At 41.5% G+C, this 25,918-nt stretch overlaps 1 protein-coding gene and 1 pseudogene across 1 annotated transcript in view; one reads left to right on the top strand and one right to left on the bottom strand.

The window, feature by feature from the left end:
- The window catches only part of PARP4 (poly(ADP-ribose) polymerase family member 4), a 75,088-nt gene that overhangs the window by 27,493 nt on the left and 21,677 nt on the right, over positions 1-25,918 (bottom strand). The window contains 15 exon segments of the mRNA XM_033104268.1: positions 1,164-1,290; positions 1,293-1,353; positions 1,914-1,981; positions 2,941-3,136; positions 5,664-5,801; positions 8,915-8,993; positions 9,142-9,188; positions 9,840-10,004; positions 13,756-13,842; positions 15,137-15,268; positions 18,093-18,217; positions 19,451-19,607; positions 19,926-20,109; positions 22,974-23,069; positions 25,125-25,262. Of these exon segments, the coding sequence (XP_032960159.1) occupies positions 1,164-1,290; positions 1,293-1,353; positions 1,914-1,981; positions 2,941-3,136; positions 5,664-5,801; positions 8,915-8,993; positions 9,142-9,188; positions 9,840-10,004; positions 13,756-13,842; positions 15,137-15,268; positions 18,093-18,217; positions 19,451-19,607; positions 19,926-20,109; positions 22,974-23,069; positions 25,125-25,262 (1,800 nt within the window).
- On the top strand, positions 10,644-13,749 carry LOC117021579 (sorting nexin-5-like; annotated as a pseudogene).

Genomic DNA, 25,918 nt, shown 5'->3' with positions numbered 1-25,918 from the left:
CACCGAGGTGTCTGAGGCGGGAACCCCGTCACAGCGGGCCCCTAACATGCTGTTGGGAAGCAGGCAGGTGTTGCTGTGATCAGGAAGATGGAACAGGGTGCTGATTCAGGCAGGAAGGGGACACATCCTGTAGCAGGTTCAGGGCTGGCCACCCCATGTCCAGGAACAGTTCCTGAGGGGTGCCGCTGTGGGGTGGACACATTTCCTGGCTGGTCTGTGATGCCGTTAGGCCTTAGATTACAGAGAACAGGACTAGGAGGTGTGACTGAGGAGAAGAGACAGGAAAGTAGCTTTCTGGGCAGGCAGGGAGGGCCATCCAGGGGTGTCAAGGGCCCCAACTCCCACAGTCCACTGCCCAGGCCTGAGGAGGCCAGGGGCCCAGGAAAGCATGGCAGGAGGTGGGGGGCACACTCGCCCATCAACAAGGGGGGGGGGGGAGGCCTGCTGACAGCTTGCCAGGATAGTGACCACAGGGAACGAGCAGAGGCAGGCGCAGGCCAGGAATGCTGTGCAAACACCAGTCTGGCCCCTTGGGTTTGATGTTTTCCTTATATTTACGCCATATGGCTCAGTTCAATCTGAAAAGCTAACTATAATAGGGAGGGAGTTACTTCCAACAACATGGTGTCTAGCCTCCTCAGAGAAAGATTCTTGTACACCTCAGGGTCTGACAACGCAAACCTCACAGAAAGCTCACCAGAAAGGTGTCGTGAGCACAGCAGATGGTGGGCCCCCCTGGGCAGCGGACCCCCCAGTCTGTCAGAACCTACCACCAGAAGGTATGCCTGGCACTGCCTGGTCTTCAGGCTTCTCAGGATAGGCTGGAAATCAGATTTTTATACAAAACAACAGCACTAACATTGATCTGGTGCCTGCCATGGGCAGGCTCTGTTCTAAGTGCTTTCTACATGGAGGTGATGTCATCATCAGAGCAAACCTATGAGGGAGGGTGTTGGCATAACTGTCTGCATTTACAGAGATGAAGCAACCTGCCAAGGTCACAGCTGTGAAGTGGTCGGCTCGGCTGCTGAGACCCCGGCAGTCTGGCCCAGTGCTCAGGACTCCACCTCTTCCCTAAGCAGCTACACACAAGCATGAGCCTCCCAGCTGCCAAACCCTGTGGGGCCTGTCAGCGGGGGGCCTCCTGGACGGGACCTCCACACTCACCTGACACGCAGGAGAAGAGCCTGGTGTGCCGACTGTGCCTCTTCCACAGCTGCAACGTCAGGCCCTCGTTCTGCAGATGCCCGTCGGATATGAGCAGGATGTTCCGTAGCCCTCGAGAAGGGGCAGTAAACCCAATACCGGAAGCGTTTTCCAGAAGTCCGTGTTTCCATGGTAGGCGAGGGCAGACTGCAGGGGTAAAGAGAAAGATTACCCTTTTCGGGGGATATTCACCGTTGACTGGTATCATTTACTGAGCATGTCTCTCAATGAGGATTTAAAGATACTGCCATGAAAAGGTATGTTTTCCTAATCACACATTTGTGGGACTATATTTATAGCCTTGTCACATGTCACATTATTACCAATTGGCACTTATCTGCTTTTTTAGGGTTTTCAAAGAACTATTACATCAAACACCCTGGGATCTGCCAGCCTCGACTGAGAAGGCAACTGGCCATCCTGAGCTTGCTCATTGCACAAAAAAGAAAAAAGGGACAGAAAACATGCAAAACTGATAATGCTACTTGTATTTGGGTGGTGGGACTGTGGGTGATTTTTTTTCTTTCTACCCTTTTAATTCCAAATTTTTTCAATGAATTCATATTGTTTTAATCAACGAAAGAAAAGAACCCACCATCATACCACAACAGAAAGACTGGGGGCGTTCTGATGGTAGTGGAGGGGGCAGTATCACTAAAACTGGGCAGAAGAACAGACTCAGAAGACACAGGAAGGTTCTCACTCACCGTAATGAACTCGGTCGGCATGGTATTGTTTGTGATGCACTTAGGATAGGAAAACAACTCCTTGTAACCTATGCGATAAGATGGGCATAAGGTGTCACCACTCAATATTCACTTTATTGACCACTAACAAACAAGAATGTTTGATAATTTTAACATATAAACAAATCACCACAGTATTTCTTTAAATAATAATTCCAGTACAAACTATATACTTTCCTGTGCAAAAGGTTTCTGAATCAAATTATATCTAGAGACCTCCATTCTATAGCAGATTGCTGATGCAGTCAGATGTGGGGTGTTGTGACCAAAACAGGCCGCCTGGCCACCAGAGGGACATTTTCCTTCCATGACCTTGCACTCCCAGGTTATGTGACCTCTGCCCCCAGCAGCAGACCCTGGCTCCTTCATAATTGGGCTGGGCCTTCTGCTAAATGGCACAGAAGATAAGAACCAATAGGATGTGATGTCCCCTCACTCCACTCTGGTCCTTCTCTCATTCCTGAAGTGCCTTCTTGGTGGCTGAGATGGCCCTGGACCCCCCCTGGAGGATGGCATTACTTTTCTTCTCACAGGGCTGATCTGATGCTTCCTGAGACCATTCCTTAGAGACTTTCTACCACAGTGCTGATTTCAAACATTCTATCCACATCCTTGGGACCCTCATACTCATCAGACCAAGGGTCTTGCTTTTGGTTCAGCCGGTGGTAACGACAGTAATGTTTATATAGCACTTGCTATGAACGAGGCCGTTTTAAACCCTTTACATACATCAGCTCCTCACAAGACTGTGAGGTAGGGACTTTCATGAAAAGTTCAAGTAACTTGCCCAAGGTGACATGTACAGCTAGTAAGTGGCTGAGCTGGGACTTGAACCCAGGCACCTGGCTCCAGAGTTCTTGAACTTGGTGCAGTGCTACCTCTCACTCCAAAAATGAGGTCAGGGGCACCGACAGCTGTCAGCTCTGCTCACGAATGACCTGCTCTCAGGGAGGAAGCACACTTTGCACTGGAGTCACAGAGCACTCACCTGAGCCGAACTTGACAACGTTCACCTTCTGCTTCTTACCCACCAAGGACAGTGCGTATAAGGCGATCTGCTGGGCTTGCAAGAATGTCACACCCTCCATGGAATTGGAGCAGTCCAGACAAATAATCACTTCACTCTCCTCGGCTATATCAGGGAGGGTGACGCCGAATTCTGGTTGGAAAACGAGCATGCAGGCCTAACAGGGAGAAGAAGGCACTGGAGTCAGATGCTTCTCACAGGTGAAACTGGTCTGGCTCGTTCATATGGACACTACTGATCCCCAAACCCACTCATACAATCTCTCTAAACAATGGACATGTAATTGGGATAGAGCAACAGAGAATAAAAAGTGGCCCCCTAAAAACCGGTGAAGACCCCTGGGGCTGAGGCACAGTGCTTCTCACCAGACCTTACACTCTATAGAGGGCCTTCCCTGCTATAGAGTGGAAATAGCTGGCACAAAAATCCTGAGCCTCAAAGGGAGAGACAGAAACACACCAATGAACGTATGTGTGTGTGTGTTTCATTTACAGCTCACCCAATGTACAAAAACTCGTGTTTATAGAAAAGATGAATTAAAATGTGCTTATTCCTGTAACTAAAGGGATCATCACTTTACCATGCTCTTTTACACTACCATCCTCAGCTGTGGCATGAAAAAGGATTTAGTTTATATACCACTAATATTTCAATCATTCGTTTAAGGTACAAAGCTACACATATAGCTAAAAGTTACAGAATTTGGCATAAATGTGTCATTTCTATTGGAAAATATCTACTTGAAAAATTTGAAAACCTTCCAGTCAGGTAAAATAATACTATAAAAAACAAAAAGAGTTAAGATTTTTTCAATAATAGTTTAGATAAAAAGCAGAATGTCACATCTCCTTGCTGATTAGTGATCACGTTGAGCATCTTTTCAAGCACCTGTTAGCCAGCCGTGTCATCTTGGGGAAAATGTCCATGCAAGTCGCTTGCCTATTTTTTAATCAGATTATTAATGCTTTGGCTATTAAGTTGCATGAGTTCCTTACATTATTGCATGCAATCTTCTGGTACTCGCCACTTGATTTTCACATGATCATCTTATTCCGATCAGATGTATGGTTTGCAAATATTTTCTCCCATTCCATAGATTGTCTCCTCATTTTGTTGATTGTTTCTTTTGCTGTGCTGAAGATTTTTAGTTTGGTGTAGTCCCACTTACTATTTTGCTTTTGGTGCTTGTGCTTTGGGTGTTATTATCCACCAATTAGTCTTGGCAAGACTAATGCCGAGAAGCTTTTTCCCTACATTTTTCTCTAGGAGTTTTATAGTTTCAGAAATTATATTTAAATCTTTAATCCATTTTGAGTTATATCTGTAAGTGGTATAAGATAGGGTCCAATTTCAAAAAGCATGTGGATACCCAAATTTCCCAAAACCATATATTAAAATGACTATTCTTTCCCCACAGGGTGTTCTTGGCTCCCTTGTCAAATATTTGTTGACCATATGTGCAAGGGTTTATTTCTGGGCTAATGATTCTGTTCCATTAATCTGTGTGTCTGATCTTATGCTAGTACCAGACTCTGTAGTATAGCTTTGTAATGTAATTTGAAATCAGGAAATCAAGAGCCTCCAGTTTTGCTCTTCTTTCTCAAGACTGCTCTGGCTATTCGTGGTATTTTTGTGGTTCTACCACGGAATATATTTCCAATTCTTTGTCTGTTTCATTTCTTTCACCAATGTTTTATAATTTTCAGTGTACAGATCTTCCATCTCCTTGATTAAATTTATTCCTAAGTATTTTACTGTTTTTGATGCTATTGTAAATGGACTGTTTTATTTCTGTTTCAGACAGCTCATTGTTTGTGTACAGAAATACAGTCGATTTTTACATGTTGACTGGCTTTGATGGGCTCACCTTCAGGGGCTCCCAGACCACGGCTGAGGACGCCAGAGCCACTTCCTCAGTCACTTCAGGGTCCACAGCTGGGACCGAGTTTTGTACACCTATTACCTGGTGCAGGGGTGAGCCTCACTCCTCCTGGGTCCCTTGGCGTAGGGTGTTGACGACAGGACTAAGCCGAGTGGGGCTGCGGTGAAGTTCTCAGGGGCACAAACTTCAGCAGCTGGACCATCAACAGGAAGTCAGCTGCCTGTGCTCCAAATGACTCTCCTTGGTCTTGGACGGCACTGGGGTTTCATAGTCTCCTAACTGGACCCCAAAGCCCCTACAAGGGCACTTTTGCTGGTGGATGATGCCAAATAATTGTTGTTGGGGATACAAATGAGGGACGTCTTATTCAGTCACCTTGCTGATGTCACTCTCAATTTTTATTTTAATTAAGAAGATTCTTTGTCACAAGCTACACAAAATAGTCTTACGGCCATAAATAAATAATTTTGTATCTCTTTTTATAGCATCAATACTTAAAAACTATAAAAAGAATACAGAGTAATCAACGTAATGTCTGAAAGCATATTTTCTTTTTGGTAGGGATTAAGGTAAAAATTACAACCTTTATAAGGAAATTTGCCACATGAGGATTTTGGCTGAAACCTCAGAAGTTTGTCACGCTTGGTATCATAAGTGGTTTTAGTTGTAGAATCTTGGGGTGGTGAGAGCTTATTTTCTAATGCTAGTTTTCAAGACTCGCAATACTTACCAAATTTAAATAATCTAGTTATTCTGAAATATTTTTTCAATAGTGTCTCCTACTTTTAAGTAAGGACTATACCTCGCTTTCTTTTTCTGGATGTTTTTCAACCCACATTCTTGGGAGATATGCATCAGATAAACCGATTTGAAGAGAAAATCCACTGCTGTCTAAGGAGCTCCCTTCCACGGTGCTAATCACAGCTTTGCAGTCTGTGCTCTACAAACAAACAACCATGATGACAAAGTGAATAATGGACTAATACCATATTACCAACTTGCAGTAACCTGTCAAGTAGCACACCCTTGGATAGTTTACATAACTTTACTAAGAATCAACAATGTAGCAATAAACTCTACAATTATGAACTGTAGGTTTTAGAAACATGACTGGTATCTAATTACCCTCCTAAAATGCCAAGGGTGATATAAACAGTGAAATTTAGGTGAGTTTGAGACAGTGTCGATCCCTGGAGCCAAAGATGATAGATCTGTGTACTCAGACTTCTCTGGAGGCAGCAGAAAGGACACCAGAAAATTCAACAGAAATCTAAGAATTATACATTTCTTTTAAAATTATAATTTTATAAACATAAAATAACTTTAAAAATGAATGTGATAAACTTTAAAACAACAAAGTAAACGTGGCAAATTATGAAATGGCCACAGTCCTCCCATTCCGGTGTGCTGGCCCCTCTGCAATGTGACTGCAGCTCCTGCTGTCCGAAGGTGGCATCTCTGTCTGCCCTTGAGTTTGGAGTTGGCCATGTGACTTGCTTTGGCCAATGGGAAATTGGCAGATGTGAGGCAAGCAGAGGCTTGAAAAGTGTTTGTGCAATGGGGCCTGCCCGCACCTATTGCTACAGAGAACCGTCTGTCACTATAACCAGGAACTTGGGCTACCTACTGGATGATGAGAGACATGTGGCCATCATCGCAGCTGACACCAGGCCAAGAGCCAGATATATAGTGAGACCATTCTAGACCATCTTTTTCCAGCCCAGCCCAGAACTGCCCAGCCAACCCACACACTGTGAGAAATAACACATGCTTGTGGTTTTAAGTCACAAAGTTTTGGGATTTGCTCATTATCCAGCAAAAGCTATCTGATGCAAAGGGCTTCTTGTTCAGATTAAATCTATGTGGTTGCCTCCACTCCCGAGCAAAATCCTAAAACTCCCTACAATAAAAGGGAAACAATTAGAAGGGTGTAAAGCCATGAAGATATTGAGAACAGGAACAAAGAAAACAGCAGCCGAGAGATGCCCACAAATGTACAAACACGGAAAGCGGACAGAGGCACAGTAAGTGACCTAGCCAGACTGAACGAAGCTGCCACCTGAGTCCTGCAGAGGGCACGGACCTGGCAGTGGGCTCAGTGGCCCTGCAGCTCTGGGGGGCTCACACACTGGAGGCACCAGGCACTGAAGGAAACAGCGGTCCTAGTGAACACACTACATACTAAGCTGTCTGACACACAGGCCCTTTCTGCGCCACAAGTAGCCAAGTAGCTAGCACCAATACATAGTACGTCATTCTTTCATAAAAGAAATTGGAGATTTATTACTCCGAGAAATTCAACCAAATGAAATCCAGACTCTGGAAATCTAGGCATAAAGAAGCACAGGAGCAGAGGGCAGAGAACAGGACAGGTGACAGTTGGCATCTCACACCACGGGGCCCTCAGTCGCCCTCCCTGTTACGCTCTGTGAACAACCTAGAGGTGCTCTGAGTAACAGAACAGAAGCAGCTAAAACAATACCATGAGACAAACCACCAAACAGACAGCTTGAGCCACGTTTGGGGCAGGTCTTTTTGGTCCACTCACCCCACTCACCTCAGAGCATTTAACTGGCTTCCTCACGTCTCAATTGAAGATGAACACACACGGGTCACCCAGACATTTGAGGAAAAACCTCTAACATGATATGTGGACACCAAACAAACAAAAAGCCAGAAAGAAAAAAAGGAACTCAAAGAAAGGAGACACAACACAGGGAACAGAAGAAAAAGTATATTATGAATGTTTTCAGAGAGACAATAATGCATCCATGAAACACACAAAGATCCTACAAAAGAGGAATACAGAACAGAAAAGAGCTCTTACAAACAAAAAAATCTGAGATCTAAAACAAAAATTTTAGTTGAATGGTTGGAATTTAAAATTGAGAAAATCACCCAGAAAGAAAAAAAAGACAATAAAGCGGGAAATAGGAGAGAAAATGTAAGAAAATAAGGAGCTCAATCCAGGGGACATCTGACTGAGCCGCACTGCAGAATGGTGAAAGAGAGAGGAACAACTTAGTTCTTAAAAATCTACCAAAATTTCTCAGAACATAAGTCCATGAGCTACATACTTGAATGAATATCACACTATCATGAAATTTCAGAATACCAGGGATAAAGAGAATATCTGAAATTCCTGCAGAATTTAAAAAAACACACACATTAAAGAAATTTTTTTAAAAAGACAATGTTTTTATTACTCAGAGAAGGTGATTTCCAACCCAGGATTGAGACCCTCACCGAGTGTTAAAGGGCAGCGGGTGGATAACGACACCTTCCAACATGGCCGCCCATCACTCTTACTCAGGAAGGTAAAGAGATTGTGCTCTGACAAGTGGCGGGAACAAAACCAGAAAGAGAGTGAAGATGAAAGTTCTGCAAAGAAGAATCAAGGGAGGCCTCACAGTAGCCAAGCTGGGAGGACAGTCTTGAGGGGAAAACACAAATTAGCAGATTATCTGAAGCACTCAACAGTGTGAAAATAGTACAGAGAGGGATTTTAATCTAGATGTTGAGCACATGAGAAGAACTGTCCTAGAACACAAAGCAAATTAAAAAGGCTTTTCTTTTTCCCTCCAGAAAATACTACATAAAGAGGTTAAAAAGAAAGAGTAAAAGAAAATGTAATCATAACACATTTTTTGGCTCAATAGTAAACATCATTTACATAGTCATAATAATGCAAACATTGACTGTTAATGTAACAAAGAATTGTGATAAAACTTTTGGAATGAAGGGGAGAGAAAAAGTGGGGAGTAAGGTGAGCAGAGGGGGCAATTTTCATCTACCATAATAGGAAATCAAAACAAAATTTCTGAAACAGGTGAATGAAGAACAAACAGTAAAAAATTATTATATAAAACTATGGGGCCACCAGAAAAGAACTAAAATATTTAAAGGGGTTCACTGTCTCAGGACTGCTACTGCTTGTAAGAAGCTACTCTTAGTATCATTTCACTTTTTAAACCATGTGTGCGTCTTGCTTTGATAACATAAAATTAATGTTAAAATAAGAGCTCTTAGGAAATAAAGCAAAGCTTTACTAACCTTTTTTTTCAGTTCATGTGTATCACTATAAACAAATCCAATCACGTACGGCATCTCAATAGACATGCTCAAAGAGAAGCTACCGAAAAGGAAGAGAAAATTGTCTTAGACTAATATCTTAAATATTATACAATACCTGTAATTGTTTCATTAATTTAAATAAAAATGTAAGCCATAAAACTAATGCCCAATGAATGACTGTCAGTTTTTATATCGTAGGTACTAACCTTTGCTCTGTTCCTATTTTCTTTATACAAATCTTCTCCACCGTATCCTGTTTAAAGAAAAATATATTAGTAAGTATCTATTAGGTTTCACAATGAGACTCTAAGCTGAATGTAATGTCATCAAGGCCACAACCTACAGCAGCAACAAGACACCTGGTCTCACTTTGTAGTGATACAGAGCATTTGTTTAGGGAATGACAGTGACTTGTATGACAGTAAATGTAACTAATGTCAGGGTAACTTATGACCTTTTCAACTACACGTACGTATGTGTGTAAACCCTCACACATCCATATCTATACACATACACACACACGATTTATATAAACACATACAAAGTAGGAAGTCTTGAAAGATCTACACCATGGTGTTAATCTCTGGTGATGGAATTAAGCATGGTTTAAATTCTCCTCTCGGGCTTATGAGCATTCTTTATGCTTATCTGAATTCTTCACGATGAACATGTAACACAGACACAAACATCTTTAAATGACTGAATAATTCAGAATAAAAATACTATGCCCATTGAGCATATCTGTCTTTATTCTTATTTTACCAACATTACAAGTGTCTAAATGCATAGATGTCAGTAACATTGACTTTATGCCAAAAAGATTAGATTCTTTGGGTATTTTTTTTCCCTATGCATAAATCACACCAAAAAGAACTTCCTTAAATCTTATCTTAGGCACACAGACCTGGATGTTTTCGTTCAAAGCTTTGTTCTGTTGCCAGGGGGCGACCGTGGCGGGTATGAAGAAGATAGCCATGGTGCCCTCGATGCTGAGTTCTGTGATGTAGGTAATCTTGATAAGGACCTTAGCCTTGGGAGGTAAGTTTCCAACGCTTACAGTAAAAACATCCTGAAACAGAAACATGACTTAGCTTGCGACTCACAGCATGTACATTTTATGCTGGTTAACCCCACCTATTACACAAACCAGCTGGATTACAGTCAGCCAGATTCTGCCTCAGAAAACAAGAACAGTGCCTACAAGACAAGCACTGATGGTGATGAAGGAGCCCCTTGGAGCCACTGCCCAGTGGTGGGGACAGTGTGACATCTGCCGGGGGCACAGGGAGAGGAGGCCCCTTGGCAGCAGAGCCCTGGCCTGCCTGAGGAGCAGCACCCAGTGGCCTCTCCCCACCAGAGGCCCCACATGCAGGGCTCTGTGCAGGGACCCCATCCATGCTGCCCCTGCTGGGAGAACGGGGGCCTCTCTGGCCCCTGCAGCCTCCAGCACCTGCTCCTCCCACAGCTGCATAGCCAGAGGTTGTCACTGAGCTTGGCCCTCACTTAATTCTTTTAACTGCAGTAAATTCATCACTTCACTTTTCAGAAAACATATTTCGTTTTCTTTCAATGAGGCATTGATAACCACTGCGTAGAGAGACAGCCTCATGACTAGTGAGGACAGAAAAAAGGGCTAGATGTATTTTTTCTGATAGCTGCACAGAGAACCTCTGAGCCTCCCCAACCACTGCCCCCATGCCACGTGACCATGCAGCAGGTTTAGGTCAGGAGCGTATGACATTAATGATTAGCACAGATTTAAGGCACAGAGTATGACTTCTGACATCAAGGAGATTCCTTTGCAGGATGGGAATAAACAATGAAGACATGATTATTAAACAGTCTTACTAGTTTAGATTATTACTAGTCTGTCCTTAAAAGAAGTGTATGAAAGCCTGGGGTTCATGTGAGAGATCACCACTTAATTGTGTGGGGTTGTCATGCTGTCTCTGGGTAGGATGTAAAATGGAAGGAAGATGTCACTTCTGTTACAAGCTGGATAATCCACAAAATTGTATACACATATAAAATAATATTGTTCAGCTGCTTGGGGACATATATATCACATATAATATATACCACTATATTATCATATATAATATTATATACAATGTTATATATTACATAGAATACATACTCATATTCTATATATAACACATACACATATGTACATATTCTATATAATACATACACACATATGTATATATAATATATAACATGCATATATTATATAAACACATACGTAATATATATGTATAATGTTCCCAGCTCTCAGAGACTAGCAAATAAATAATACATTTTATATAATGTATTGAACATATAATAATACATATACAGTTGACCCTTGAACAATTCGAGCATTAGGGACACCAAACCCCCATCAGTCAGAAACCCACGTATAACTTTTGACTCCCCCAAAACTTAACTACTAATGATGATAACATACACAGTCGATGAACATACATTTTGTATGCTGCATGTATTACATAGTGTATTCTTACAACAAAGTAAGCTAGAGAAAAGAAAATATTACTAAGGAAACCGCGAGCCGTGCCTTGCTGGGAGTTCCTACACAGCCCTGTGGTTAGTGGTCTCTGCGTGGCTGTGGTCCCGGGGTTGCGACAGCAGCAGGACCACAGCAAGCTGAGATCTCTATCTGTGGACCTGAGTGTTGATCCCTCACTTCAGACTGACATACCTAACGCACTCGATGAGAGAGCAGGTCAAGTCTACAGTGCATACCAAGACCATGCTGCCTGCGTTTGAGTCCAGAGTTTTCTGGTGCAAAGCGGCACTAGGACTGTGTGGCTACGTGACCCTTGCTGAACGGCCAGCTATGCTGGGCTCATTGCTCCACCTGCTCCTACAAGCCCGACTTTCGTGAGCCCTCAAGAGAAGATGCAGAAACTGGGAGAGGGTGAAGGGACTATAAGCAAAGAGAATTCGCCAAGATGAAGCAAGAGCAGGAAGTGGACTGCCTCGCTGTTTGTAAGAAGATTGTGCCCTCCCATGAAATCTTTCTTCAGTGGCTCTCTTCTCACCCTGTTCTCAATGTAAATGGAACTGTCATGTTTTCCTGGAATTCCATCAGGATCTGAGTGTTAGGCACAAAAATACCAAGAGATGTTTGGTGGCTTTTTCAAAAGTGTGCTGAAAAGTGCTGGTGAAGTCCTTTTTTCTGGAGTTAAGGAGGCAGAGGACTTCTTTGAACAAGGTAAGAATTTCCTCACTAGCTACCTGGGTTCTGGGTGGCCAGGGACATTGTCCAATATCAAAAGAACTTAAAAGGCAGTCCCTTATGGGCCAAAACGTATGTCCTGAGACAAAGCATAGGTGGAACCAACCCAGGAAAAGGGTTTTCACTGTCCAGGCCCTTCTTGTACAACCAAGACGGGCAGCTGGTGTTTATCTTTTCCCTTCAAAGCTCTGGGATGAGCTTTATAGATTAAGGGCCATCCTGCTCATAAGCCCGACTGCATTCACACAATGCCATAGGGTTAGACCATCCCTTCCTCCTTCTCTTCCTTATCTACATATACTTTATGCATTTGTGATATACCTAACTTTTAATTTTTTTTATGTTATTTCTAGGCTATGTAGTTCATCTGTGAGTTTTTTCAAATTGTCACAAATCTCCAAAATTTTTCCAGTACATTTAATTTAAAAAATCCACGTATAAGTGGACCTACACAGTTCAAACCTGTGTTGTTCAAGAGCCAACTGTATAATAATATATACTATTTACATAATACACTATGTTATTATATATTATTAATATAGTATGAAAACATTATAGTCACCAATGGCAAAACACATTCTAGAGGATGGAAAGGCTTGAGTTAGCAATGGTTCTGACCAGACTACCCATAGATAATGTCCTTTGTGAAGACTTTTGTCTTGTGGCTCATATTCCTAGGAAATATGTCAGCATGAAGAGAGAAACGTGAAGGCCAACTCGTTTATGACAATAACCCCACATTGCTAAGTGGCAGCGTGTGAATTGAATGCAGCCTTTTTTTATACATACCCTTCAGAGGGGGAGGGGGTGGGCATTATGAACTGGTTAACAGTTACCTCGTCCTTCCACACTCGTATTCTGCAAATGGATGTATCAGATGTCAAAAGTAATCATTTATCCCTTAAGTCACTATTAATCTTAGTAACTCCCCTTCCAAACATCAAATTTTCACAGAACTACAGCAAAGTGTCATCCTCAGAGATGACACCTGAAGCATGTGGCCTGTGTTTAAAAACAACTAAATATCTACACTGGAGATGCTGGTTAGAAACTTAGCGCATGCAGCCTGCCATTTAAAACATCTTATATTTAAGAAATCTAGTGGATGTGATAGTTGTTCCTTCTTCCAGATTCCCCACATCCTATCCCTGTTAAAGCAAATAATCACAAGGAAAAGAACCTGGACCTGTCTCAGGACCTACAGAAATTCCTCCCTGAGTTAGGATTTGGTAAAAAAAAAAAGAATAAATTGCTAGGTGAGCTTAGTTCTAGGAAACATGTAAATACATTACACCTTTTAATCAGAAGATGAAAATTGTATGTCCCAAATGTTTTTGTTGTCACTTCTGGGAAACTCAGTTCCCAATGATAGAAATAGCCCTTCTTGTTTGGTCATATTATTTAGGGTTGGTCCAATGGGTCTGACCAATCGGACCTCCCCTTGTTAACAGCAAGTGAAATTCTAGGGCCTAAAATAGTGTAAATTATCCTAGTTCTTAGTATGAACTTCATATTTCAAATAATTTCCAACTCCTTTTCCCTTTCTAGTGAGTATGCTAGACTGATGGATACTCAGCCTCACAGGTGCATCCTGGTCCATCAGGTAAGCGCCATGACCTTCACTGATGGCTTTGCGGTATTCTCGGTGGGCGGCTTCCTTCTCTTTAATCTGGAAAAAATGATTTTTATACCAGTCATAATATGAATAGTGATTTTAGACTTTACTAAGGAAAACTTCATCAATGTTTATTAAAACCTAGGCAAAAACAGAAAACTTAAGAGTCTGTCGAAGATGAGTGGAAATATATAAAATGATCATCAATGATCATTCTTATCTGATAAGAATTTGAATTAGAGAAGGCCAACTAAAGAGAATTGTCTTTAAGTTGGAACCAAAATATTTCAGAGTCAATAGTGGAAAAAACAACAACAAAAGTTTGATTGGGACTTTATGTTGAACAAAAAAATAAGAAATTGAGTTTATCTTAAATTTAATGAAATGTCACTTATTATTGCAACTGTGAGCTAATCCTTAGAATAAACAAAGGAAGAAACAACTGTTACTTCTATTAGCACATTTTTTCTTAAAAACTGAGAACAATAGCTTTCACTTCAGTTTGACTTTCATAGCAGGCTACAGAGGATTTGGCTCTTAAAAACATATGTAAGGGGCTGGCCCGGTGGCTCAGGCGGTTAGAGCTCCATGCTCCTAACTCCAAAGGCTGCCGGTTCGATTCCCACATGGGCCAGTGGGCTCTCAACCACAAGGTTGCCAGTTCAACTCCTCGAGTCCCGCAAGGAATGGTGGGCTCCGTCCCCTGCAACTAAGATTGAACACGGCTCCTTGATCCCGGATGGCTCGGTTGGAGCGCGTCCTCTCAACCACAAGGTTGCCGGTTCGACTCCCGCAAGGGATGGTGGGCTGCGCCCCCTGCAACTAGAAACAGCATCTGGACCTGGAGCTGAGCTGCACCCTCCACAACTAAGACTGAAAGGACAACAACTTGAAGCTGAACGGCACCCTCCACAACTAAGATTGAAAGGACAACAACTTGACTTGGAAAAAAGGCCTGGAAGTACACACTGTTCCCCAATAAAGTCCTGTTCCCCTTCCCCAATAAAATCTTTAAAAAAAAAAAGTATGTAAGGGCTTCACAATTTTCCAATGTGCCTCTCTTAAACTTTTGATAATTGAAGTCACTCTTTTTTGAAGTGCCCAGGCAAAGAATTTGCAAGGCACTGACTGGTGAATACTAGACAGGTAGGAACAGAAACCTACCAGGAACAGAAGTGTGAGTGGAGGCTAATTAAGTATGTGCTTGTTTCTTCAAAGAATACTTCTGTTTTCTGGTAAGGCGGCTCCTCAACCGCACAGCTGTGGGGACTCAGATAATGAAGATTTGGGCAAGTGGAAAACTGACTTTGGAACCACAGAGCAGTCACAATGCATCTTCACCCCTTACCTCTCCCACTATGTGCTTCCCATTGATGAATGCTTCGAAACCACACACAGCTGCCTTATCATCCAAAGGGAAAATATATTTTGCCTCAATGGGCACATGACTCTGATTTGTGTATGTCTGAAAAACAACGACCTGAAGAAGAAAAAACATCCATAAACTTGATGAAACCATATGGAACAACATTTTCTTTGTATGATTGGGAGCTCAAAAAGTAAATAATTTTAAATAACGATGACAAAAAGTATTTCTACTAGGACTTAGAATAGAAACTAATAATTGGATAAACTTTTCACATCTTAATTTTCCTTCTTGAGGCGAAACCATTATATAACTAAACTAAAAACACTGAACTCATTTCAAGAACAATCAAATGTGTGAGCCGTGAATATATTAATACAAGGTCTCTGCTGCTGGGCCTGCCTGGAGACTCAAGGTCAACCGACAGGCCAGCTGCCTCATCACAAATTAGTGAAAAAGTCACTGCTGAAACATGAGTGAATTTTTTAGGCAAATTTTCCCATGGAAGAAGACTCATGAGGTTTGAAGTAGCAAATGGTCCAAGTTGTCTAATCCAAAGTGGCCTGAAGGACACATTAGCATTCATCCTTCCCTACCTACAAAAGCATGTGTCTCCAGCCATGCCCTATTTTCATAGATCAGTTTTTCTCTTTTGCACTGGCTGACACACATGCTATGATTTCTTACACCTTAAAAGAAAAAAGAAACACTCTCACCTCACTTCTCTTTAGCTACTGTCCCATTTTCTGTCTCTAAATTCTTGCCTCCCATCTCTCCTGAACTCACTCTAATTTGGCTTTCACCCCCATCACTCCATCTAAAAGGTGATTTGTCAAGGTCACCAATGACCTCCTCATTGCTGCACCTGGTGGTCAAGTCTCAGTCCTTATTTTACTTGACCTGTCAGCAGCCATCCACAGCCTTCAGCTTTGCAGGGAACTTGGTCTCCCTCCCAGCTCACTGGCCGCCCCTCAGTCTCCTTTGCTGGCTCAGCCTCCTCCCCAACCCCGAATGCTGACCTTCTCTCTCCACAGTGATTCTATTGGTGGAGATCTAATGTGGTCTCATGGTTTTAAATAGTATCCAAATGCTGGTGACTCCCCAACTTATAACTGTCACCTGGGTCTCTTGCCTGAACACTAGACTCAAATATCTGGCTGCCTACTCGACTTTTCCACCTGGACATCTAGGCAGCATCTTACATTGATGGTCAAAGATGACCAGATAGTCCCCCTCCAATGGGAAGCTCTCTGCCCGCCTTCCCCACTGCACAGCAAACACAGTCAATCCTCCCAGATTCTCAGGCCCAACACCTTGGAATCATTCTTGACTCCTGTCTTTTTCTCATGTTCCATATCCACCAGCAAATCTGGTTCTACTGTCAACCCTTTGAAGAAGACGCAATCACTTCTTACAGGCCCCACTGCTAACATTTTGGTCCAGGTCACCATTACCCTTGAATGAATTACTTCAATAGTCACCTACAATTGATGCTGTGGTGTGCCCCCAGATGTCCCCATCAGGACCAAGGCTGCTGGGAATGTCACCTGCTGAGTCCCTCCCCAGACAATGTCCTCAGACAAAGACAAACTGCCTCACCTAAGGTTATGACTCCTCCCCAAGGGCAGCCATATCCAATGACTGGTCCCCACGGGGCACCAGTAGGGGCCCCTTGCCTCAATTCAGAACATCTCTGAAGGGCCACCTTGGCTTCAGAACTCCCTGAGACTGTCTGAGGACTCTAGATTGCCTATGTCACAGTTCCATGTTGTCTTCTGCCAGGTCCTGCCTCCCATGCTCTCTTACAGGTGTTGCTCCAGAGAGCACTTCCCAACAAGCTTCCTGAAAACAAATTTCCATCTAGAGTCTACTTTCCAAGGAACTTGACTAGATGTCTCCTAACTGGTCCTCTTCAAACTGCTCTCAGCATGGCAGCCAGAGTGATCCCACTAAAACACAAGGCCTCTGCCAAACATCTTCAAAAGGCTTCCATTTTACTCAGTTAAGGACAGTATGTCCTGTGTCCTTATGTGAGCTGCCCTCCCCACCACCTCTCTGTCCCCGCCCCCCACCTCCAGCCATAGTGGCCTTCTTGGTGTCTCCTGACCACATCAGTCTCGCTCCCACCTCAGGACCTTTGCATGTGCTGCCTCCTTGCCTGGAATGAGCACCCTGCAGATGTCCACATGGTTCAGTCCGCACTCCCTATACATCTGCACTCAGGTTCACCTTCTCAGTGAGGTCTTCTGTCATGCAGGGACTCAGCTCCCGCTCCCCGCACAAGAATGCAAAATATGGTGAGGCCAAAAAAAATACCAATGGAGCCATTGATAGGGGGTTCATACCACTATATTCTCGCTGGCAGCTGGGTTGGAGATACAGGAAGCAGGAGCCGCAATCTGCCGTCCACTTCTCTGCCAACTAACCAACCCCCTAGCGTAGCCATGGCAGTTAAATTAGTGGCCAATGGCTAACCGGTCACCCAGCCACAGCTGATGGCCATCTAATAACCAAGCCAGCACCTTTCCATGTGAGGCCGAGAGCCTGGAAACAGCTCTCTGGGACTCTGTCCCCACACCTTCCTTGGCCATCCTGCTTCCAAGTTGAAACCCCTCCCTCCTACGTAGCTACTGTCCCTTCCTGTTTTGATTTCTGTCTCTAGCACCTGCCACCACCTAACACAGCCTGGATTTTATTTACGTATCCTGTTTATTGTTTAGTCCCCAATGCAACGTAGGTGCTGTGAGGGCTGAGTTTTCACACTGTCTGATGCCGTATTCCCAGGGCCTAGAATACTCCCCAGCATGTGGTAGGTGTTCAATGAATAAATGAATTTTAGAAATGTACATGTTTTGTTGAGTTCAAGCAACTGTAATCTAACTCCCATTTATGACTTACCTCCATTTGGTTTAAGTATATAAAACCACGCACAGCATACCTGGGCTATAAAGTCTATTATTTTCCCCTTGATGTGCACGTCCTCAAGAGGAACTGAATTCCCAGAGATGTCCTGGAGGCCGGCCTTGATGCTGCTGAAAGGTCTGCTGTCTGGTAACTGGTAATCTACACATTACAAATATTAATGTTAGCTTTGAAAACCATCCCTGCACTCCCTGTTTTTGTTTTCTGGATCTTTATTCCTCCTCTTCCCTTTCATACATGATGTAAAATGGACAAATAGCATTTTATGGTTTTTCTATAGCCAATTCTGAAGTGTAAGTGACCCCACAGGAAAAGAATGGGGCAGTGTTCTCAGCAGACACTCTGCCTTTTTAATCTACAGACTCTGGGGAGTCACCCTGAAAACTCAGAGTCATGCTGTACACACGGACACAAAGGTCTTAAGAATATCTGAATAAGAGTAGCTTAAGCTGAATCTAGGTATCTGCCCTGCCTGGCTTGTAATTTTGAACTGGTCAGTCACTATTACTTACTGTGCTACAAAAGCATGTTGGAGAAGTATGAAATTCCCTAGACTTTAGATCTGAAAAAGACTAAATCAAACTCTTTATATAGTACATCAAAAAAATGTTCACATACTATATAAGGTAGTACAAATATACAGGTATGGTTAGATATATATACTCCTTCCAAGACATGTCATTTAATGACTCCCACAGAAAAATCGGGAGTCTTCTTCTTGAACATACGTGAAGTCACACATTTCTGATAAAAAAATACTTGGATCACAGTTAAAAATGTTAGTGTTTTTACAATGCTAATAATTAATATTATAGTAGTTCGGACTTATGATTTTCTGAGAAGCTATCATCCCCTCCTTTATTTGTACTACTAACATATAAGCTGCACATTGTAATTTTGGGGTACCTTCACTTATCCCACTTAGTCCTCATAGCTACACTGTGACGTGGATATTGGTCTCATTCCTGTGGGAGAAGCTGACGCCTGGAGAGGTGATGCGCTGTGTCGCAGATCCCAAGTAAGTGGCCAGCTGACACATGAACCCAAGCTTTCTGATTCTGAAGCGGTGTCTTCTGTCTATTCTACCAGCTCCCATTACAATGTTTGCACACTGACATCATAAATTGGTCAGTGGGTTTTAGTGGCTACCCCGAGGGTGACAAGCTCGACTCTGGAGTTTAGTGAAGTAACGTAATTTTGAGATCACTTAAACCCCCTCCAGCATCCTGGTTTTCATTTTTACAAAAAAGAAATAAAATATTTATGTATAAGGTCATAAGTATAGTTACCAAACGTGAATATAAATTCCATTGAAAATATAATATTGAGTTTTGTAAATATCACATAAAACAGCATCCAAGAAAATTGTCTCACCTTCAACCTTTGAAAAATTTGAAACCTCGGGTGCGTATTCCTCTAATTCAGCATTATTACAAGGATGGAAATCCTTTATTTCATCTCCAGGTAAACAAAACTTAATAACATATTTCATTTTAACCTGATTGGTTTTATATACAACAAATTCATCGTCCTAGAACAAACAGAAATAGGTGAAAAAAAACCCTTTATTGGCACGTTTTCACAGAAGCAGAATTTCATGTTTGCTAATTTAGAAAAAATTGAATTCAGACGGTAGATATAAAATAATTATTTACTTTTTTCGTTTTGTTTTTTTTTTTTTAAGGAGGGCACAGCTCACAGTGGCCCATACAGGGATTGAACCAGCAACTTTGGTGTTATTAGCACCATGCTCTAACCAACTGAGCTAACTGGTTACCCCTAAAATAATTAAAGTTAAGCATATTTAGTACAAACAGGAGTGTCTTTGCCTGTTTCTTGATGCAAATACCTCGAAGTCCGTAGTGACAGTGGCTGTTCCTGGAACCCCGTGGACACTGTCATAGCCTGGCGGTGCTTCCGTTAAGGAGAAGTCTTTCTGGTGTAAGTCAGCACACTTCCCAAGGGCTACATCACAGATGGCCAAGAGCCGGGTGCCATCTGTCTCTCCCGGATGTGAGTACTTGATACTGGTGCTGCAGATGAAAGGAAGTAAGTACACATTTATAAATCACAGTTACATAGCAATGACCTTTTATTACATATAGGAGACGTTGTTTATAAGACTTTGTTGGTAGAATGTTCCAAATTTTACTATTACTGAAGTATCTCTGAAGATTCAATTTAGAACTTTATTATTCATTGAAATTTTGATGTAACAACCACAAAGATGGCTATTCTGTTGTGCCAGGCAGCTCCTAGTCCCTTACTCCCAGGGAGGGAAGACTCCCACTATTCCCCAAATCTTTATTAGCTACTGAAATACATGCATTTTGGTCTAGTAAACACGAGAGTGTTAAGTCTCTAAAACAATTTGAACAAAAACTCACCTTATTAAGAAAAATAGATTAGCTCTCTGCACTTAAGCTCAGAAAGAACACTAAACACCAAGTAAGAACTGGTCAGTGGGAAGACAGGCACTGGTCTCATGAACCTTCTGAATCCAAATGGAAAAACAAAAATTTCAATGACACTCACATGAGAGATTTTGTTTAACCTTCTTCAGGAACCAGCAGTTTTAATAAAGCAACTTTGGCTATTAGGAGAACAGCTGGGGTGCCTTTGGGAGTAACTTGTTGGGGATATACTTCTAATTTTACAAAGTTCAAGACCAACATGTAAAAGTGTTGCCTGACGACCCTTTGTTCCATCGCATCTAAGACTTGCACTTTAAAAAAAAAAAAAGTCGATTTCCCCCATTCCTCCTAGAAACCTCTCCCTTCTGTGGGCTCTTTCCCTATAACTACAAACATGCTAAACTCCTTCCCATCCAGCCTGGACCTTGACTTTGCCCTCCAGCTCTCTCCTGGTCTCCTCCCTCTCTGTCTCCAACCTCCATGGAGTCAGGGACCTTCTCCGCTGGCTTGTTTGCTGATTACTGGCTTGTTTGCCTCAGTCCCACTGCAGTTTGGCTCTCTTCATACTTCTTCATTGAAAAAAACTGTCAAAGGTCTCAAAGGACCTCAATTTGGTTCAACTCAACTGAATGCTAACTAATTAAAAGAAATATTTAAATACATAAAAATTTCTACTTTGAAATATTTTATACCTAGAAAAGAGCATTTATAATATAAATGTTAAGTTTCAATAACAATAAGACAAATGCACACACAACTACCACCTGGGTTAAGAAGTATAACATCATCAATATTTACTGCCCAACGAGATCACCTTCCCTGCTACCCAGATGTGATGTAATCACTCTCTTGATTTTCGTGTATATTATTTTCTTTCTTTTACAGTATTGGCACATAGGTCCCTCAACAACTTAAAGTTTAGTTTTGCTTGTTTTGAACTTTGTACACATAGAGTCATGTAATCATTTCTGCTCCATGCTGTTGTTGCGGCTCATCCATCTGATAGGTGTAACTGTAGGTAACTTGTTAAAAGAGCCATGTAGGACTCCACATAGGACCACACCAAAATATATAGATTCATTCCACTGTCAGTGGGCGTGTGCAGCATTTCCAGGGTTCTGTGACGAGTGATCTTAGGCATTCTTATACATGTCTCCTGGTCTATGAATAAGAGAGTTTTTCTAGGGTAGTGATTCTTGACCCGGGCTGCATATTACAATCATCCCAGAAGCTGAAAACTATTGATCCCCAAGCCTCACGCCTAGAGATACAGACTGAACTGCTCTGCGGTGAGAGCAGCACCACAGTGTTTGCACCAGTGCACAGCCAGGGCGCACTAAAAGCAACCCGCAGTGATCCTGGCAGGCAGCCAGGTTGAGAAGCACTGCTTCCTGGTTCATAGGTCAACCTATAGCCTTCCTGAGTCATACCATCAACTCTGTTCTTCAATTACACCAGACAATGGCAAAACTTTTTCAGGAGGGTTTATCACTTATACTCTTACTGGCGGCATTGGAGAGTTCAAATTGTTTTAGAGACTTACCAACACCTAGAATAGTAAACTAGTTTTTTTTGTCAATAAGATAGGTGTAAAATCATGTCGTTATGGTTTACTTTTCATGTTCTTAATTACTTACCTTTTCAAATGTTGTTTTCCACACGCTTCCTCCTCTGTTAGGTTCCTATTCATGTCTTTTGCCCATTTGTTTATTGGATTATTTATCTTTTTCTCATTGATTTGTAGAAACTCTTTACATATCTTGGATAATTAAACATCCTAGATAATTATCTTTAAATATCCTGGATAATTATCTTTTATCCCAGGTTCCGTGTTGAACTAGCTCTGTGACCTAACGCAAGTTACTTAACTTCCATGAGTCTGTTTCCTTTCCATAAAAATGATGTGATGATACCAATTGTGAGATTTACAGACAATGTACATGAAGCACGGAGCCTGGTGCCTTAGCACAGGGCAGCTGTGCAATATGCTATGGCTATTATGAGGACAGATTTAAATATCAACAAGGACACTGAAGATGAAATATGATTCCAAGCATGTAGATTTCATAGACAATAGATAAACTGTTTGTAAGAGAGGTCATGTGCTATGGAAGTTAAGATTGCTGGCTCTGGAGAAAGACAAAACGCTGCGTGACCTTGGACAAGATACCCTCAGCTGCCCCTCAGTGTTCTCATCTGTGATGTGGGAATAACCACGGGACTGGCCTTAGGAGGTTGTTTAAGGATTAAGTGGGTACATATATGTAAAAGTCACTAAGAGGATTTCAAATACAATTTTCCAAATATCCACCACAAAAGACATGCTTCTACAGTATACTGAGAAAACTTTGCTTTCAGGTACCCGTTTCCTGGGTGAGAAATCCCTCCTCAGGGAAAGACAGAGGAAAACACACAGCAAGTACTCAGCCATGATTCCTTGGTAATGGGTGTGAGTAACATGATTAAGGATATAATGTACTAACCTGAGTGAATCACTGAAATATATTCCACTGCCAAGATTTCCAATGTCTGTTCTTTTCACGCCACGATCTTCAACTACTTTGGGCAAAAGCAACCCACTAAAAAGAAAAGGGCATTATAAGGTTTACTAGAAAAAAAGCATTTTTTATTATAGCCTCATAATTCTAGCAAAGGCAGATGCTATTTAAGGACATTATGCTAAGTGAAATAAGCCAGACACAGAAAGACAAATACCACGTGATCTCCCTTATATGTGGAATAAAAAAATCGAATTCATAGAACCAGAGAGTAGAATGGTGGTTTCCAGGGGGTGAGGGTTGGAGGGAAATGGAGAAATGTTGGTTAAAGGGTACAAACTTTCAGTTGTAAGATGAATAAATTCTGGAGAGCTAATGTGCAGTATGGTATAATAGTTAATAATATTGTACTGTACACTTGAATTTGGCTAAGAGAGTAGATCTTGTGTTTTCATCACAAGAAAAAAAAAGTAATTATGTGAGATAATGGCTGTGTTAGTTAACTTGACTGTGGTAATAATTTTAAAGTTGTACTTATATTAAATCATCAATCACATTGTATACCTTTAAAAAGCACACTGTACAACCTAAATATATATAATTTTTATTGGTCCATCATATCTCAATAAAGTTATAAAAAATAAATACACCAATTAAAAGACAATAAATAAATAAATAGCATTAAATGGAAAGAAAAATGCATTTCCAAGTCCCCCCACAGAAGGAGTCCCAGGTGCCAGGGAATGGCCCAGGCTGTGGCCTGCTTATCTCCGACTGGAGCAACCCTGGGCTGCGGGCCATCTCTCCTGTCCCCGAGCTCTGCCTCCTTCAGGCGCAGGTCCCCCCAGTGCTCAGGGAACAATGTGCAAGCCCAGCACTGACTGCATTTCTCTCCTGCTCAAGAACAGATAGAGGTCCCTGCGGAGCTTGTGGCACTCAGAGAACTCTGCAATCAAAGTTAAACCACGGTTCTATGGGAAGCGAGTAAAGGAGATGCCTGCCTTTTATCACACAAACATCTACTGTTTGAATTTTGTATTAAGAGATGGAATTAATTTTGTAAAATGGCTTTTGAGTTTTGGTCCTACTTAGAAAGGCCATTTCCACTCAAAGATTATCTATCATTTTTCATCTAGTACATTTATAAATTTTATTTTTAATATTTAAATCTTTGCTCCGTGTGGAGCTTATTTAAGTGTGACAAATGAAGTAAGGGTCCAACTTTATATTTTTTCCAGGTGGTTATTTATTTATCCCAATATAAAATAATGCAAAAATAATCTTTCTTCCGCAGAGATAAAAGCTACTTTGATCATATACTAAATCCTCTGCTTTTGCATTTATTTGTGGACTTTTTATTCTGTTATTTCATGTATTTGTACACTACCTCACCATTTTAATTAATATAGCTTTATATAATAGGTTTTTAATGTTTAAGTGATTAATCCTCTCTCATTGCTCTTATTTTTTAGAATTACCCTGGTAATGTCAATTTTTAAAAAATACATGCTATAGAATCAGCTTTTTATTTCTTAAAAAAAAATCTTGTTAGTACTTTTATTGTAATACCACTAAATTTATAGGTTAATTCAAGGAAAACTGGCATCCTGCGGATTAGTGAAAGTGTCTTTTGAGTCCCTCAACAGCTGTTGAATGTTTTTTCCAGATAGATCTTGTATGTTTCTTTTTAAGTTTCTTATTAGGTATTTAATTAAAGACACAGATTTAATCGTATTTTCCCCTGCTCCCTATAACTTCAGTTTTAGCCCTAATATTAAGTGGTTATTCAAACAGAAAACTATAGTTATGTATTGAATAGATAACTCAGTATCTGGACACTCTAATTTCTAGGTCTTTCTCTTTAAGTTTTGGACTAAGCCTCATTTTGATACACATGGTAGACTCATAAAATAATCACCTTTCTTTATATGATACCGTCTTCAAGAAGCAATTCACATTCACGCATGACACAATTTAAAATATGTACCTATAATTTAAAGTGTTCCATTTACTCTGGAATACAATTAGCTGGCTGATTTTAACTGAAGAGACTCATATAGTATAGAAAAACGAAAAGTAAGACACTTCACACCGTGAAGCTGACAGACTCGGGAGGTAGAGCTGGCGTCCTCTTACCGGGACAAGATGCCTACGAAGCTCCGCACGGGAGATCCGTGCAACAGCGGCTTCACGTTGCCAAGCTGGCTCACGAATTCTATGGTTTCATTCACTCGGCCCACTCTGAATATCTGCAAGATGTCCACTGGACTTTGACTGTAAGAATTAGAAGGAAAACCTTGAGATGACATAATTAAAAGCAAAATGAAACATCACTGTTAGCAGCAGAAAACACAAAAGAGTCTAAATGCCCATTATTAGGGAGCTGATACAATGACTCACGACACTATCTTGGAAATGCAATGCAGCCATTAAAAAATCACAATAAATAAATAAGGATATGAGGTAAAAATTATAGTAAAATATAAATTTCAAAAGGTCAAAAAACTTTATGCATAATATGATCCCAAATTTTGTCAAATATAAATTACATAAAACACACAGATTGAATGAGCTCATTTAGTCACCACGCATTCATTCAATGAACAGACTGTGCGGAGTATTCTGCCAAGCACTGCAAGTTAGACAACATGGTCTCTGGCTTCATGGAGCTTACATTCTAATGAGAGACCAAAATCAAGAAGTTAACAAAATGTCTGGTTTTAAGTGCTAAGGAAAACCACCAGACTGCGAGAGGTGGTCAAGAAAGGCCTCTCTTTGGTGGTGACATTTATTGGAACATGGCCTAATACAGTATGTATTTTCAGATTTAACTGGTTGTTGTGGGAAAAGATATTGGATGGGGCAGGGGTGGAAACGTCAGGAAGGACGCTGCTGCAGTGGTGTAGACGATGCAACGGTCTGCACTAAAG

The sequence above is a fragment of the Rhinolophus ferrumequinum genome, chromosome 4 (genome assembly GCF_004115265.2).
Source record: "Rhinolophus ferrumequinum isolate MPI-CBG mRhiFer1 chromosome 4, mRhiFer1_v1.p, whole genome shotgun sequence".
In the NCBI taxonomy this organism is placed as follows: Eukaryota; Metazoa; Chordata; class Mammalia; order Chiroptera; family Rhinolophidae; genus Rhinolophus; species Rhinolophus ferrumequinum.
Note: the sequence above shows the minus strand (reverse complement) of the source record. Positions and strands in the feature narration are given on the sequence as shown.